The sequence below is a fragment of the Thermobia domestica genome, chromosome 15 (genome assembly GCF_964235325.1).
Source record: "Thermobia domestica chromosome 15, izTheDome1.hap1.1, whole genome shotgun sequence".
Lineage (NCBI taxonomy): Eukaryota > Metazoa > Arthropoda > Insecta > Zygentoma > Lepismatidae > Thermobia > Thermobia domestica.
Window position 1 is genome coordinate 136,571,952 of NC_137468.1, and position 16,406 is coordinate 136,588,357.

Sequence of the window (16,406 nt, forward strand, 5' to 3'; positions counted from 1 at the left end):
TTTATGAATTAAACATTAAGTACGTAGTATTTGAGAGCAATTTTAGAGGCTATATTACTTATCGACATTTTTTTCTTCTTTAGATCATTTCATTTTTAGTTATTCGTGTTTCATTTCTTACAGCTTAGTACTCCAGTTTCTAGCACATAGTTAAACTTATGTTTTTCAATATATCCGTTAGAGCATACTTCAACATTTCTGTTATACTGTAACTGTGTAATGATGTAGCAATAATCTTCCGGATGCAACCTTGAATACCATTTTATACAAATAATCAGTACGGATTTCTAAAAGTGTTTTGGAAGGGTTTTTTTCTTATTAATGGTTATTTTTTTTCTAAAAATGCCTAATTTTCATTTGAGGGGAGCTTGAAGTTTATGAGTAAAGACATAACTAAAATTTCGTTTGTTTTAGAAATTCCGTAATTTCGGAGAACAGGCTTCAGTCCGAAAGACACCTCCACCCTAACCCCTTTCGCAAATCCGTCATTGCTGGTAATTAGAAATAACAATAATTTAAAACATAAGAAATGAAATCAGCAAGGAATCACAGTACACGCACTATCTCTACATTCACAGATGGAATTAAGAACTTTTGTCGGAATGGTCGAATGCGGGACTGAATCCCGGATTTCCCAATAAAAGCGGAAAAGCTAACCACTCACTCATGTTTGTTGTTCTTGACTTAAATGTATTTCGTAGTATTTATATATATATATATATATATATATATATATATAAAAGGGAAAGTTCCGTAATGACATGTTGAATTCTTGATAAAAATTCAGAAACCTTCAGGACTGGGTAAACCGTGATGGTGGTTATATATTCCAGAGCCTTGGAAACCAAACGCTCAGATGAACTATATTACGCATATGATCCATGAACAGAAAATTCAGTACTTTCCTGACTCTAAACAAGCTTAAGGAAAAGTCAGTATATTACAGAATTTGGAGCTTACCGATTTTTGCAGGTCCGAAGCACCTGATAGGTGGTAACAGATTATTACGTATGTAATAAATGAATAGAAGATACATTTTCAACATTTCTGTTCCATTTCAAAGAAGTTTCTGTAGGGGTAGCAAAGGCGGAAGCAAGAGGTGCATTAACAAATTAGGTGATTTTTGAGAACCCATACAAAGATTGCATATTTTTCAGTCTTTTCAAGTAATACGTTGAATTGTAATAAAACAATGATTATTTTTCATTGTTACTCTAGTACGAATGTTTATGAAAGTCTCGGAAGTCAGACATAATAAACTTATAGGCTATAACAGATTGACGAGGGAATGATATTTATTTATTTAACAATTGCCAGATGCAGCTCAGAGGCTATTTTATACTGGATATCTAACAACAACATGGAAAGGATTTGGGAAGGTATCGGCCAGGGCCTGTTTTAGTTGGTACCATCCCAGCATTTGCCTGGTAGGACTGAGGGAAACACTGGAAAACCCCAGTCACGATGGAAGCCTTCGAAATGTGGGTGTGGAGAAGAATGGAAAGAATTAGTTGAGTCGAGCGGAAAACGAATGAGAGAGTGTTAGAAATGGTGGGTGAGAAAAGAACACTTCTAGATATTATTAGGAAGAGGAAGAGAAACTGGTTAGGACATTGCCTAAGAAGAGATTGTATCATGAGGGACGTCCTAGAAGGTATGGTGGCGGGAAAGAGAGGGAGGGGGTGAAGGAGACTACAATTAATGGATGATATTAAAACAGAAAGATCATACGCGAAGACGAAGAGGTTAGCGGAGGACCGTGGAGCATGGAAGCTTTTCAGCCGCGGCAAGTGACCTGCCAATAAAGGCAGAATACCTATGATGATGATGACTACTTAAATGAGTTTTTCTATTGTAGAGAAGCGAAACAAAACCTGCTTTATCAATTTAAAGCAGAATTTGGAAAAAAGCCCAAAATCTTCCAAGAAAAAAGCGAAGCAGAAAAAACCGAGCCCTCCCCTCCCCCACCAAAAAGACTGTTTTTTTCCGAACCCTTGCATCTCTGTTTGGGATTGAAATAAGTGAACGACTGGCAATCAATTCAAAATTCAAGCCCAATACTTTCACTTAAATGGCATAATTAACATTTAATATTAATTCCTAGTGTTTTATCTTCAGTTCGTGATTTGTATTACGCGAGAAGAAAGATTTGATTTAAATCAAAACAATCGATTTAAATAAAATAAAAAATCAACAAAAATGATTTAGAAAAAAAATCATGTTTTTTCCACCCTGATTTATAGTGTCTGATGAAGGCCAGTGGATAGCTGGCGAAACTGTTACATGTTATTAATTTTTACAATAAACGTATTGTTTTGCTCATCGTGTAGTTTAAATCGGATTAGTCTCTTTTAAAGTTTAAAGTAAATGTCTATACATCAGTATACGGAGAGTTCTGTAATTGCTACTTTCTTAATCTGTGACCGAAAAGTCTGACGTAGATCTCAATTTGTGGTTAGACTTTAGAAAAAAAAAAAAATGCGAAAGGTACGTAAGACACTTGTGAGAGTTAAATTTGGTATGAAAATTTTCAGTGGTCAAATCAATGATAGACAAAAATTTGATTGTTCATGTAATTGCATGACACGGAAAACTGACAGTTAATATAAGTTATATACCCTCTTTGAACAAAGTAAATCTCAACGTTCAGGAGGTTTGCATAACTGTGAATCTATTTACGATCATTCGAACTCCAATCATTTGTTGGACTCAGCCTATTTGTCATAAGTTATTATGAAGCAAGATAAAATATGGCTTGTGTGAAAAATCCGTGTATCCACTGCAAGAACTGTAACTTTCAGTTTCCGCCGCAAATTCAGTCATATATGACTGAAAACAAAAGATAGTGTGAAATAGAAAAACGCTTTATACAAAATTCAAAAGCAAATTTGAAATAGATAAGAAATAGTCGAGCAGTTTGACTAATTAGTTTGTCAATCATATGTTAGTGTATTCAAATTCTGTAGGAGTTTTTCTTTCTCCTAACTTAACACGGAAACTAAGAACATTTCTTTTAATTAACTTTTTTTGCAACTCCTTTCCTTTCAAATTTGATAAGGAAAGAATACTATAAGAATTGAGAATGTAAATTGTTAATAGCTGAAAACAAACTTATGGGTATGTTCAGTATTCTGTTTTATCTTCTGATTCGTATCATAAAATCATTCAGCAAGGTTTTCTTAAATAGAATATTGCATTTGTTTCTTATTATACATTTTGAAATGGCAAAATCTTAACTTCTGTTTAAATGAATGAAATAATAATATAAGTTTATCGTGTGTGTAACCGATCTTCGGAGGGGTGCTTACCTCTAATGAAAACTTGAGTACTCTTTCGGATTGCACTCTAAAGTATTATCTCTTTTACATAAACCTGGTGCTAGATAGGAACGCTGAATTCCATTTAATTGATCAATTGGTCAACTTAATATAATGACAGGGGGGCGTGGTGGCTCAGTGGTAGAGCGTTCACCTCCGGTGCTTGGGGTCCCTGGTTCGATCCCAGCTCGCGCCGTGTGGACTTTGTGGTGGACAAACACCGTGCACGTGGGTTTTCTCGGGGTTCTTCCGTTTCCTCCCACTTTCTTCATTCCACCATTTCACTCATTTCTCATTATCACCATCTCCTTTAGCCTAACCGGCATAACCGTGGGACGTTAAACTTGAAGATTTCATTTTTTTTAATATAATGACAGTTATGATTAGTATGTCATATAAAAGTAGTAGTACGATTCGTATACGTAAGTTATGATTCGGTAATATTTTTACTGTTCAATGTTGTATAGGCTTGATTTTCAAAATTAAAATCGTTCTAATGTATATTGAACGAGTACGTATTCGCATATAAATTATAATTTAGTGCGCATAAATGATGGATCGGTTTGATAGGACTTCTTCAAAGTTTAGGAAAACAAATTTAAATAATATTCACTCTTTTATCTGTTGTGATATGCTGATGGGACAAAATTTCAGGTCTACTCATAAAATGCATTAAACGAAAGTAAACACAACTTAATTGTAAAGCTATCTGGAAATTAAGGAAAAGTACAATAGGACTGAACACTGTAATTGATATCTTGTTGATCGGTATGATGTGCGTAATCGTGCGACATTTCAAACAACACTTTGTAAATGCTTTAACGTGATATTCTTCATATAGTCAATCGTATGTGACAAAAGCAGAAAAATAAATACTTCAACAAAGACAATACCTCTAGCTACGAGAGTAGTTGTTAACTAATGAAATAGTTCCCCAATCTAAGAAGTGTGTTCACCCTTCACATGTTCTCTAGTTCGTCGTATGTTTGTTGCAATGTTTTTTGAATAATCCAGTCTAATACTGTATATATATACAAGTTTACGCTAACGTCTAAACTACGAAATAAACAACCCAAAGGTTTAGTATACAAAGAAAAGTGATAGGTTGTTATTTACAGGTTGAAGAAAATGTTGTATTTTATTTTACTGTTGTTGATTGGTACAGTTCTCATCTCAGTCCCGGGTTCAATTCCAGGTAGGAACACTCGAAAAAGTGTAAAAGCTTTTTCAGGCCACCCATCCTGCCTGAGATTTTCCTAGGTTTTCCTCATTCATACCAACAGATGTTGAAATGGTCCCAGGCCACTTCCTTTCTTTTTCTCCAATTCCCCGGGTATCGTTAATACCGAGGGTTTCATCCCTCATAAATGATGGACTAACATGACCATAGATGCCGATAGCCCAGAAATCAAATTCCTAATCCTAATCCTAGTTATCTCTACAGCGAAAATTCCCTTGTTTGAGCTTAGGCACTGAGAAGTTGACAACCAACACGGATGAATCATATCGGCGCCAACGTATGTAGATAAGAACTAGGATTAGGATCCTAAGCATTATGATTGCTAGGTAAATAAAGCGTAGGCCGATGTATGTTTCACATTTATTTTCATTTAGGTGGGTTTCTTAAGTTTCTTCTTTTTGAAATGTAAGCAGAAACATAATTAATTTCTTCCTTTCGCTGTAAGTTTCGTCAACACAAAATGTAAACATTGTCACTTCCATATGTTGCATAGTTCTTTGAAGTCGTATCAGAAACAAATGACACAAAAAGAGCTTTTTTCTTTCGGTACTTAGCGTTGGTCTCAAAGTAATCTCCATCAACATCTAACACCCTTTGCCAACGTTACTATAGCTGCGCAATGCCATGGTAATAAAATTTGGGGTTATTGGATATAAAGAAGTCCGTGATCACGTGCCACAAGTCTGTGTCATTGTCGATGGATTTTCCATAGAGGTGATATTCTGATGGCGCTATATACGACAAGTATGGTGGATGGCACAGTGTCTCCCAACCAAGTTGCTAAATTATCCCTGGTCGTCCTTACCACATGTGGTCTCGCATTGTCGTGGACTCTTTCCATTAACCTGCACAGGCTCCTTCTGTTCCTATGCATGTTCCACCCTGTGGCAATGCTGCAAGTATAGATCCACAGTGCTAGTGTGGCCAGGTGGTAGGAGCTCCTAATGCACCACTTGGCGACTAATCCACTAAACATGGAACGTGATCTTGCGTGGGTGCAGAGATGGTCTTCCGGTGTGAGGCACAGGATCACGTGGTGACAAACAAAGTTTGGGAGTGTCATACTGAACCCTCCTATCGTCACTCGTGAACACTTGACCAAATATGAGTGTGTTGCAGTGCTGAGACCGCAGCGATAAAGAGGCTTCACTCGTTGTTCCTTGTTGAGACTGCAGCGATAAATAGACTTCACTCGTTGTTCCTTGTTGGCTGCCGATAATGTGTGGGGTATCCACTTGCGAAACTTGTACATCTTTCCTATACAGTGCAGGTGAAGTGTGGCTGTTTCCTTAGAAACCTGAAAGTGTTCGGTAAGTTCACCACATTTTTGTCTGCTGTCCTCCTCGGCTCGATTGGAGGGCTAAATCAAACATCCTTCCGCAAGATTATAGCATTTTCATCGATTAATCTACACGGTGTTTTCATGGCCTCGACATCCAACACCTGTGATCACTCACTGCGGGCTTCATCACAAAGGCTCAGATCTCCCGATCTGAATTTCTACAACCAATGCTGGGCTGTGTGTTCATGTACGGCAACCTCACCAAATACACGACGCATTCAACGACTTGATGCGGCTGCTAACAGGATCATCTTAAAGTCATACAACCGCAAAAAGCTGCTTCGATACCTCCATTTCTCTTCCATATTGAACGAGGTATAATCCTGTGCATAGTGTGCTTGTATTGGCGTAAATAAGAAGTAACACTACCCCCTCCCCCATACGCACACACTTCCCCGTCGCTTTCTGGTACGTGTGTCACTTCATTTCTTCTCTGTCCACTTGAATGAATTGGACATCAAAAACTACAAGAACTGTTTTGGTTACCTTGTGCGTTACTTTGTGTCCATGAGATTTTCGGGAATCTTTTTGCTACCTTTATCATCTATTATTTTATGTCATTATTAGCTGTCATTTATCATACATCGCCTGTAGCCTGTATAACATAAATGATGATAGGTTAAGCTAAAGATTTTCTTTCTGTAGAACTTCAATCTCCCTCGTTTTTAACAAGATGAAGAAGGGTAATTAAGTTGATGGTAAATAACAAAGAACAGTAACAGAAGTCATCACGATATTACTGGAAAAGATTAAATTAAATTTGCTAGAGATACTCTAAAACATATTGTTAAAATATAAATTTAATTAACTTGAGTTCTTGGGAGTGTATACTAATTCTGTGTAGTGGGCGATACTTATTTAAGCAATATGATAGGATTCCACTAAGAGTCGTAACCCATCATCATGTACGCCAGAATCCAGTAAATCTAAAACCAATTCCAATATAAAGAAATTAATCCTCGCATCACTTAGTATTATCTCACACTAGAACTACATCTCCTTTATATAACATACAAATATCTCGAAGAAAGCCTCTTGCTATTCTATTACCTCAAACGATCCAATATTTCAGAAACACGCTGATCAAAGTCCGTAAATTCCTGTTCACAAAGAATATATGAGAAACTTTTCCATTGGTTTCACAAACTATACTTGACCCTCGCTGTAATTACTCTCTCTCTCTCTCTCTCTCTCTATTACATATAATGAATTGGAAACATATAAGTTCGGTAGAACACATCGCTCGTATGGAGAATACATCTGTGATGCATACAGCCTGAGTCGGAAGGTTTGGGATCATGAGACCTCTGAGTAATGAAGAACAAAGTAGAAAGGTAATATAATTCAGTATGTTAAAGTGCATAATATCGATGCATAAGATACAAAGCGAGGCTTTCTTTCTGTGGGAATAGACAATGCGATGTTCCTTGAATCGTGTTAGTTAAGGTAATTTAGAAATGGTAGAAGAATTTCTTCGGTTTTATATAAATTCTAAAGAATTCTTGACTGTTGCTTTATATACATATTTCAACTCACCGACACTATTCGTGGAAAATATGTTACTCTGTACAACATAGTAAATAAAATATAATTCTTCAATATTATCAGCGTTTAACGGTAAAAATATACTGGGATGAAACCTATACTAGTCGATAGATCTTATTAACCAGAACAAAATAATATGCTGGGTGTAAAATCTCATGCGCAGTTTCCGAGAAAAAAGATAAAAACTAACGTCTTTGTGAACATAAAAATTTGTGATGTACGACACGAGAACTGAGGGGCAGCGAAATGAAAACCGAACACTCTCCATAAAACACATTTTTCGCAAAAGCTGGCAACACTGCTGTTACTTATCGGTACTGCCATATCTTGGGAGGAAAAATGCATAGTAACAACTCAAAAGAACACACAGTTGTTCGTTTATTGTTCTATAGGTGGACGTAGTGAAAAATGTGTTCGTCCAGCATAGAAATGAAGGTCAGTAAAGAAGAGCAGAGAGGTGTTGTTCATTTTTTGGTGGCTAAGGGTGTTCATCAGTCCACACAATCACATCAGGAGTAATTGCTCGATGGGCATGTTCTGGGTGCGAATCGTCTTGGAGTGATGTACGTCCTTCTGGGAATTCCTTATGCCACTCCTGCACATTTGTCAGTGACATGCAGTGTGTTTCGCCATGTACAACAGACATGCGATGATGAGTTTCGCGTGTTCCAACAATCTTAGCCACCAAAAAATGAACTACACTTCTTTGCTCTTCTTTGTTTGCCTCCATTTCTGTGCTGGACGAACGCATTTTTTACTACGCTCACCTGTAGAGCAATAAATGAACAACTGTGTGTACCTGTGAGTTGTTACTATGCATTTCTCCTCCCGAGAGATGGCGGTATCGATAAGTAACAACAGTGTTGCCAACTTTTGCGAGGAATGTGTTTTATGGAGGGTGTTCGGTTTTCATTTGACTTCACCACAATAAGTGACATATGACCTCTCATATGTCACTTACTGTGGTGAAACTGATACTGAAATATACCTTCATTAAACTCTTCATTATTGCACTAACAAGGCAACAATGCATAGTGTGGTTAATGAGATACAACCTATAATTATCAGTAAAACTCAAGTTCTGTTAAACTAAAATATTATCCAAAGATAAGACACGTACCGATCAGTAAACCAAATCGAGCCGAACAAAATGGCATACTGAGGGTGAATTATCATGCGTGATTCTGGAGAAATCCAAAGTAAAAAAGAAAAACACGAATTTTTGTGGCGCTAAGAAAATGTCATTCGTTGAAAATCATAATTAATAGTTCGTATTTTGGTGGAAGAAATTTTTATTTATACTGTACTAGCAGAATACCCGTTCTTCGCACGAAAAGAATACGTTTCATATTCGACATAAAGGGTAGCTGAATTTGGAATAAACTGCATCGGAAGTGTCACGATTCGTCTGAGTGACCTCGGAAACTATGGATTCAACACTGATATCGGTCATTGTCGATCATTTATATATATATATATATATATATATATATATATATATATCCCCCTCCCCCAAGTTGCAGGGCTAAATTTGGATTTAACCCGGCATCAAAAGTGTCACTGTTCATCTGAGCGCCCCCGAAAACTATGAATTTAGCACTAATATCTCCCCCTTCCCCTCCTCTAACTTGCACTGTCAAAGTGAAATGATGTCAGGCCCGAACCTCATCTATGTTGAAAATTTGATGGAAATCGGTCGGGTGATTTAAGAGTTTAGTCACAGAGGTACTCACTTTCATTTTTATGTATCTCCCTCCCTGCCCCTCAGCTAACTTGCAACGTCAAAGTGTAATGATAAAAACTATCGCAGACCTGAACCTCATCTATGTTGAAAATTTGAAAGTCACAAACATAGTCACTTTCATTTTCACATAATCACACAGTAGTATATACTGTGTATGTACTGTATATATGAAATACATTGCCAACTAGCATTCTTCTGTTGTCGTTTGTCTTTTCTAACGGTGATACACATGCTGTTTTACGCATATACTACTTGTAATATTTTAATGACAAACAATTCCACAGAATTAAGTTTATTCAAAAATGTTGATTCTGCATTCATTTTAACTTTTGATTTCTTTACAGAGGAACAGCTGTGCGGAGCGTGTCACAGACGGATCATAGTAAAAGGTATGCCATTTATTAGATATTGCGATGTTCTCAATATAGAATTTCACAGTTGCCTTTCCTGTCTCGTTACTGTGCCGCATATCTTTGGTATTTTTATTTCTACTGTCTAATGTATATAGGGTGGTTCATCAGTAATGGGTTTTGTAAAAAGTTTCAGCTACATAACGAGACACACTATGCCTTACTTCCATTTGATATTGAGAACTTGTGTGCGAAATAATGAATTGCATTAAGCATAATTTAGAAGTCCCCCAGAACGTTTGCTTCAGTTGATCTTTGAAAATATTATTATATTTCATGAAATATATTATGGTCAGGGGGAAAGTAAGAATATATGTAGCGTTCTGGATTCTACAAAAGTTGTCTTTTCTTCTTTGTCGTCGGATATAGAATACACTGATGATCCTGAATATGTGGTTCCGAGTCAGGCAAAAAGGAAGAGGAGGATACATGGAAATTCTTCTCAGACACTTTTCACCCCAGTACAAGACCGCTTTAATACATCCGACCGCAAGCCAATGACAACTATTGGAACTGTGGCTAAATGAACAAGTTTAAACATTGGAGGAAAGACTCTTTCAATAAATTCCTTCCGGTGTCAGCGAAGGAGAAACAGGGAAGAAATAGGAAAAAGGCCTTTTCTGGTGCTGCCATACCTCCAGCTGTTTCACTTATACTCCACTGGGATACAAAGGTGCTGATACATATTGATCCTCACCATTGTAGCAGTGTTCATAGGGTTGCTTTGGTAGTAACTGGAAACGGCGTAGAAGTTCTGATAGAGGTACTGCAAATCCTTAACAGCATAGGTATAGTTCAAGCCCAAGCCTGTTATTCGGCATTCCCAGAATGTGGCTTGCAGGATCAGATTAAGGAACTTGTCTTTGATACAACAGCTTCGAATATCCTTCTTTTGCAGGGGGCCCTGCATCAAGATTCAATAGATGTTGGGTAAGGAGTTCTTCTGGATGGCCTGGCGGCATTAAATTTTGGAAGTCATTCTGTCCGACGTCTTCAAATACGAATATGGTCTTTTGGCAGAGCCGAACATCTCCCTGTTTGCTCCGTTAAAGGAGCAATGGCATTCTCTTGATCACGATTATTGGAGCTCTGCTCTCGATGATCCTGATCTGGGGAAAAGATTATCGGAATCAGGGAACTTAGCAGACCTGAAATCCCGAGCGTTGAATCTCCTGACAAATGCAATAGAATTTCCTGCACATTCGCAAGGCGATTTGTGGTTCTTTCATATGCCTTCTTGGGTAAACAGCCTGAAGGAGGAGTTCACATTAAAAACCCAAGTGGATGGCAAAAGCTATTTATATGATAAAGATATTTCTCTTACGGAAACAGCTCAAAGTAACTGCTGATGAACATACTGCAGTTAACTTACAAACGTCAGTTTCTTTGTCAGTCTTTTATACTGTTTATACTGGTATGAGGCACCAATCGCTGCTCACGCTCCGAAAAATGATTTGAAGTCATGAAGGACCTTGAAGCTGGTCTACCAGATCAGTCCAGTGCCAAAGTGGCTTTAAATGCTCTTCCGAGACATCTGTGGTGTCGCTCAGAGGAGTTAGTGGGACTTCCTTTCTTGACGAACGAGTGTCTTACCAGGACAAAAGAAAGATAGTGGATAAATTGGACGCGTCAGAAGAGGAGGAACTCAAAAGGTTGGAGAGGAAGAACTTATCTCTAACAGCCCTCCACGACTTCACCTGCAAGGAAACCGAAAAAGATCTTCGATGTGATACTTCTAAATAGCCAAGAGAAATCTCTTACATTTCTCGCGATAGACCCGCCAACATGGATGATACTACATACCAGAATTTAAGAATGCTCTCAAGGGCATGGCAGTTGTCAACAACACTGTTGAGAGCGCGATCGCTCTTACTACTAATTTTAAGAATTGCCTAACGAAGGATGATTTTCAGAAACATTACCTTCTAAAGTTGGTTACAAATCATCGTAAAGATATGCCATATGTTCAGAAGTCTTTGTTTGTTTGACGTGAAATGTTACAAGTGCGTCATGTTCATCCTTAGATGCTATCTGCATTGTCAATTCATTTAATATAGGTTTCTGCATTTCTACTTTTGTACTGACATAATCATTTCCTTAAAAGTGGGGAAAACGAATGAATGCACCCAGTCAGCGTAGAAAATTGTACACACATAGTGATTTATTTTGTATCGAAGCGTTGTGTATCTGCATATAAGCTGTTTCAAAATTACTTTGAAGATAAGAAAATCATTTTTTGGAGGACCTCTAAATTTTGGACTAGAAAGACAAAATTTGGTAAGTGAACTCTTTATAGCTAGTGTTACAAATTGAAGATGTGTCTTAATTAGAATAAACACTTTTGGAAAATTGAACCACCCTAATATTATATATATATAAAGCAAATACTTCCCGTTAAAATAAGCATAAAATGAAAACTACAATTCATAGATTTACGTTCATGCGTTCTGGGGACGGATAGGAGGCAATCTTACTCAACCAAACGTTGTTGCTTTCTTATGTCATTTTTCGTCAGATTTGTCAGATTTACTCTTAGCTTTCCTACTATTGTCACCTCCTACGAGTCCTTGCAGAAACTGCAAAAGGAACAAAAGGAAGTCATAATCCAAATAAATAAACAAAACAAATAGCTCGTATTCACGATCTGTAACCTACTTCCTCAAAAATATACAAAGAACGAATGTATGTTGAATACTCCTCCATTCCATTTTATTTCTCTAACCTTATTGATACTATAGATTGACCATATTGGGAAGTGGGAGAGAGATTAAACATCTTATAATACTATCTTTGACAGAAGGTGTAAATCAAAAGCCACGCTCGATGCCAGGACTGCTTTCTAGGTTGCACGAAACAATTATTCACATCAAAACAAATAATTTTACAGTAAGACATGAATAGTTCAATGTGATGGGTAGGTTTGGTTATTTTTATCATTCGATAAATATTTTAGGTCAATTCTCATTGTTTAGGTAGCCGCTTGAGATAGAAACATGAGAGAACGCATATGGATAAAATTTCTGAGCTTCTTCTTCTTCTTCTTCTTTTTATTATTATTATTATTATTATTATTATTATTATTATTATTATTATTATTATTATTATTATTATTATTAAGCATCACTATTAAAAAACCTGTATAAGGGTATGGAGAAATTTAAAATTGAACTAAAAGAAACTTATTTTATTAATTGTGAAGAAAATACATTACATTACCATATAATAAATATGCAATTATATTTGTAAACTAATATCACGTACTGAAGCGGTTTCAGTAACAAGCAAATAATGGCTTATCAGTATAAAAGTTTATCAGTGGCGTAATGATAACTATGCGGACCCCCTCAATATATGGTAAAAACTTAACAGAAAGTACATGAGTTACAATTATAGCATATTTCAGCAGACAAAAAATGCAAATTATGCACTGATTATCACTACTAAATTATATTGTTTGTGGTAGTTACTCATTTGTTTAGCAGATAAATTAGTAATATTTTTGTACTAGTACAGAGGATAGAAATTCAATTTTCAGTGACCATATACGCATTTTTATCTGCTGCACTATTGTAATAAATCATGAAACTTAAATAATATTTTCCTCTTTAAGATAACATCATTAAATAAATATTAACATTTGAAGTAATCCTTTGGTTTTCAAGTAATAGAAATTGCCGTTAATTGCCAAACTAGTAAATTAGATGCTGATATTACTGTAAATATATGAATTTCTCTTTGTGCGATGTAGAAGTATGTTTCCAGCTGAGAAAGAAAACACCTACCACGATTCCAAGTGTTAAATATTTCTGTTATTATCCATGTTTATTTGTTGCCTTTCAAGTCTTTCTCATTTCATTTCCTTAGTATAAACATTTTTGGAATCAGGGAATTTCCTGGAAACAAAATTAAGGCACTTGTTAAGCACAAAAACAATGTGTAGACTTCAGTGGATGGTATAGTTAAAATCCCACTGTCATTACTTCATTGTCACAAGTTGTTTCCTAAAGTAGATAAAGTTGTACGACAGAGAAAAATATTAACGAGAGATTAATCCTATTATTTTTCTTAACTGAGTAGGATGGGAATGCATGTCATAAATGCCAAGTCTATTATAGTTTTGCGCATCGTTAATTGCATTTATACTTCACTTTTGCATAATCTCGTCAATTTTTGAAGCAAGTGAGCATTGTTAAACATCTACCCCGACCTCAGTACAAGATTAAAATATGGAATTGTTTGATATTTTGATATTATGGATTTCTGTTCTATCCATAATGAACACATAAGGTTACCCTATAGACCCGCCATAATATATGATATGTCCTTTCACATTCACAAAAAGCGAAAGTCTGCTGGCCCCCTAACCATAACAGTCCCGTTTGCATTGCATGCCGTAACGTTCCGTTTCTAGTTCAAGCTATATTGAGAAATGTTTTCGTTTGTTGTTGCACCTAGAGACTACTTTCATTGCTACGTAGTGTAGTTTTCATTTTTTGACCTTGTCAGTTAAACATTTCAATGTACAAGGTTTCTAAAAATCATTTACGACGCTTGGGAGGTGAATCTTCTCGTAGGGAAAAAAAAAAAAAAAAAAAGAACTCCAGTAAGCAATTCCTCGCAATCTACTTGTTTTAAAGATACACATTGCCGAAAGCATGTGAAAATAAACTTCGGAACTGAATATCTTCGAAACTACTAGCCCTAAAGTTATCGTCTTAAAGTTATAATTTGCATGATTCGGGATTAAATGGCGGCGCGAAGATTCCCCAAAGGAAATAAAAGATTCCTGGATATTCCGTTAGAATAGGTGGATTCAATTAGTGACAAACGCCATCTCAGGAATTAAGAAATATACGTTAGCTGGACGTCAGTATCTCAAACAAAATCAAGATGGCTACGAATTTTATTTGCGTGATTGCATAACTACGGTAATGAATGAGTGTAACGGTCAAAATGAAAGTAAATCTTCAGTTTAACGTATTAAGATTATGTTCTGTCGCTCAAATGAAACAAATGTTAATTAAAGTAAATTATTACAGTTACGGAAGAATTAGTGGAATGAGAATGTATAAGGGAACGGTAGTATCCCTCGCCCCAAGATGTTATTCATCAAAACTTTTTTTGGTCTGGAATCAAACCTGAGACCCATTTTACCAGGAGTAAGCACTCTGGTACTGAGCCACCGTGTTCTCGTAGCGTTCACATGTGGAACATAATTATACATGGAGCAATTGTAATAAAATAAAAAAAAAGTAAAGACTACTGTGTTAAATAAGTATACAAACATGGGAACTTGAACTTATATGGCGAAAAGTGGCAAGACGACAATACCACAGAAGTGCGTTAGCAGGGAGTCCACAAAGGAACATAAATTGGATTATTGAAAGGAAAAACATATTTAAAAAAACAGATGTGTAGAATGAAAAAAATGAAATCTTTCAATCTAACATCCCACGATTATGCCCTTTGACTAAAAGAGACAATGGTGAATGGTGAATGATGATGAAAGAATTGATGGAATGATAATGTAGGAGGACACGGGACAATGGAAAACAATGTTTTCCACCACAAACAGCCGGGGATCGAACCAGGGCCCAACCCACCAAAGGTAAGCGCTCTACCACTAAGCCATTGTGTCTTCCATGTGTATAATGAGTTCACCCCCGTAGCGATAGCCATAAGGACCGTATTCTCGTGGACTTCCCCTCAGGAAAGTCCCCGAATGATATTGAAAAGCTGTTTACCTGTACGAAAGAGGCACAATGAGGAGCGCCTCAGATACGGTGTTAATACTACCTCCCATTGGCCTCGTTACACATAAGACATCATTGGCAAATTCAGTGTTGCCTGGTGCGATTGGACACTGTGACATTTCTGAGATCACCGCATTACTCTTTGTTTCACCCTAGGAAGAATATAAAACGGAAGTACGTCAAACGCGTCAAACCAGTGTAGCCAGTAGCAAAAAGTGCACTTTTCTGTCAGAAAGGATGAAAGACTATTGTCCCTTTATACATGTGCATATATAGTCTCATACAACAAGGTTACAGACCCTACGGTTGCCTCTATTCGCAGAACAAGTGGGAAGTGAACGACACAAGTCACTTTATGTAGTTATTTATAACAATTTCTTTATTTAAATAACTTAATAGTGTTTGTAATCCAATTTTATGTATGGCCAAACGACAAAGCAAAATGAAAAGATTTTCGGTTTATATTAGACCCCAATAACAATTGAGATGTTATCATATCACATTAATTATAATAATGTACCAAAGAGAAGTGGGGAGAGTCTCATCAGCCTCTCAACTTAGAAAGCTGAAATTTGACATTTTTAGACAATAAGCAGACATTCTAGCAATTTTAGCGTTTTTGATAATTCCCTTCAGATTCTAAACCCTTCTAACATTCAATTTTTTACACATTCCTGGATAGAAAAGGAATCCAATTCTATCTCAAATCCAATTCCATCGTTCAGTATCATATATTTATTGCATCAATTAAAAAAAAAAGTTTTGCTGATTTATTTGTTTCCTTTCAAAATACAAAGTAAACACATGCTCATGTCTGGTTTTGTAAAGCACATTATTTCATTGTTTCGGAGTTTCGATCAAGACAATCAAGATGGACATGCTTAATCCTTCTGCTCTGGGCGCCGCAGTTCCTTCCGAGAAATAATTAAGCGTAAGTTTTTTTTTAATTTTTTAAGCAAATTGATACGTATAAATGAAGGTTGAGAGGGAGGAGACTATTAAACCAGTTATCACTAATAGTTGAGTTACAGAATATATTACTTTGTGAATACACC

At 36.4% G+C, this 16,406-nt stretch overlaps 1 protein-coding gene across 2 annotated transcripts in view; it reads left to right on the forward strand.

Moving 5' to 3' along the window:
- Window positions 1-16,406, forward strand: part of lt (vacuolar protein sorting-associated protein light) — a 132,269-nt gene that overhangs the window by 101,026 nt on the left and 14,837 nt on the right. For both annotated transcript variants that reach the window (XM_081740168.1, XM_081740167.1), the window contains exon 17: window positions 9,533-9,577. In XM_081740168.1, the coding sequence (XP_081596294.1) occupies window positions 9,533-9,577 (45 nt within the window). The remainder of the gene's footprint in view (window positions 1-9,532; window positions 9,578-16,406) is intronic.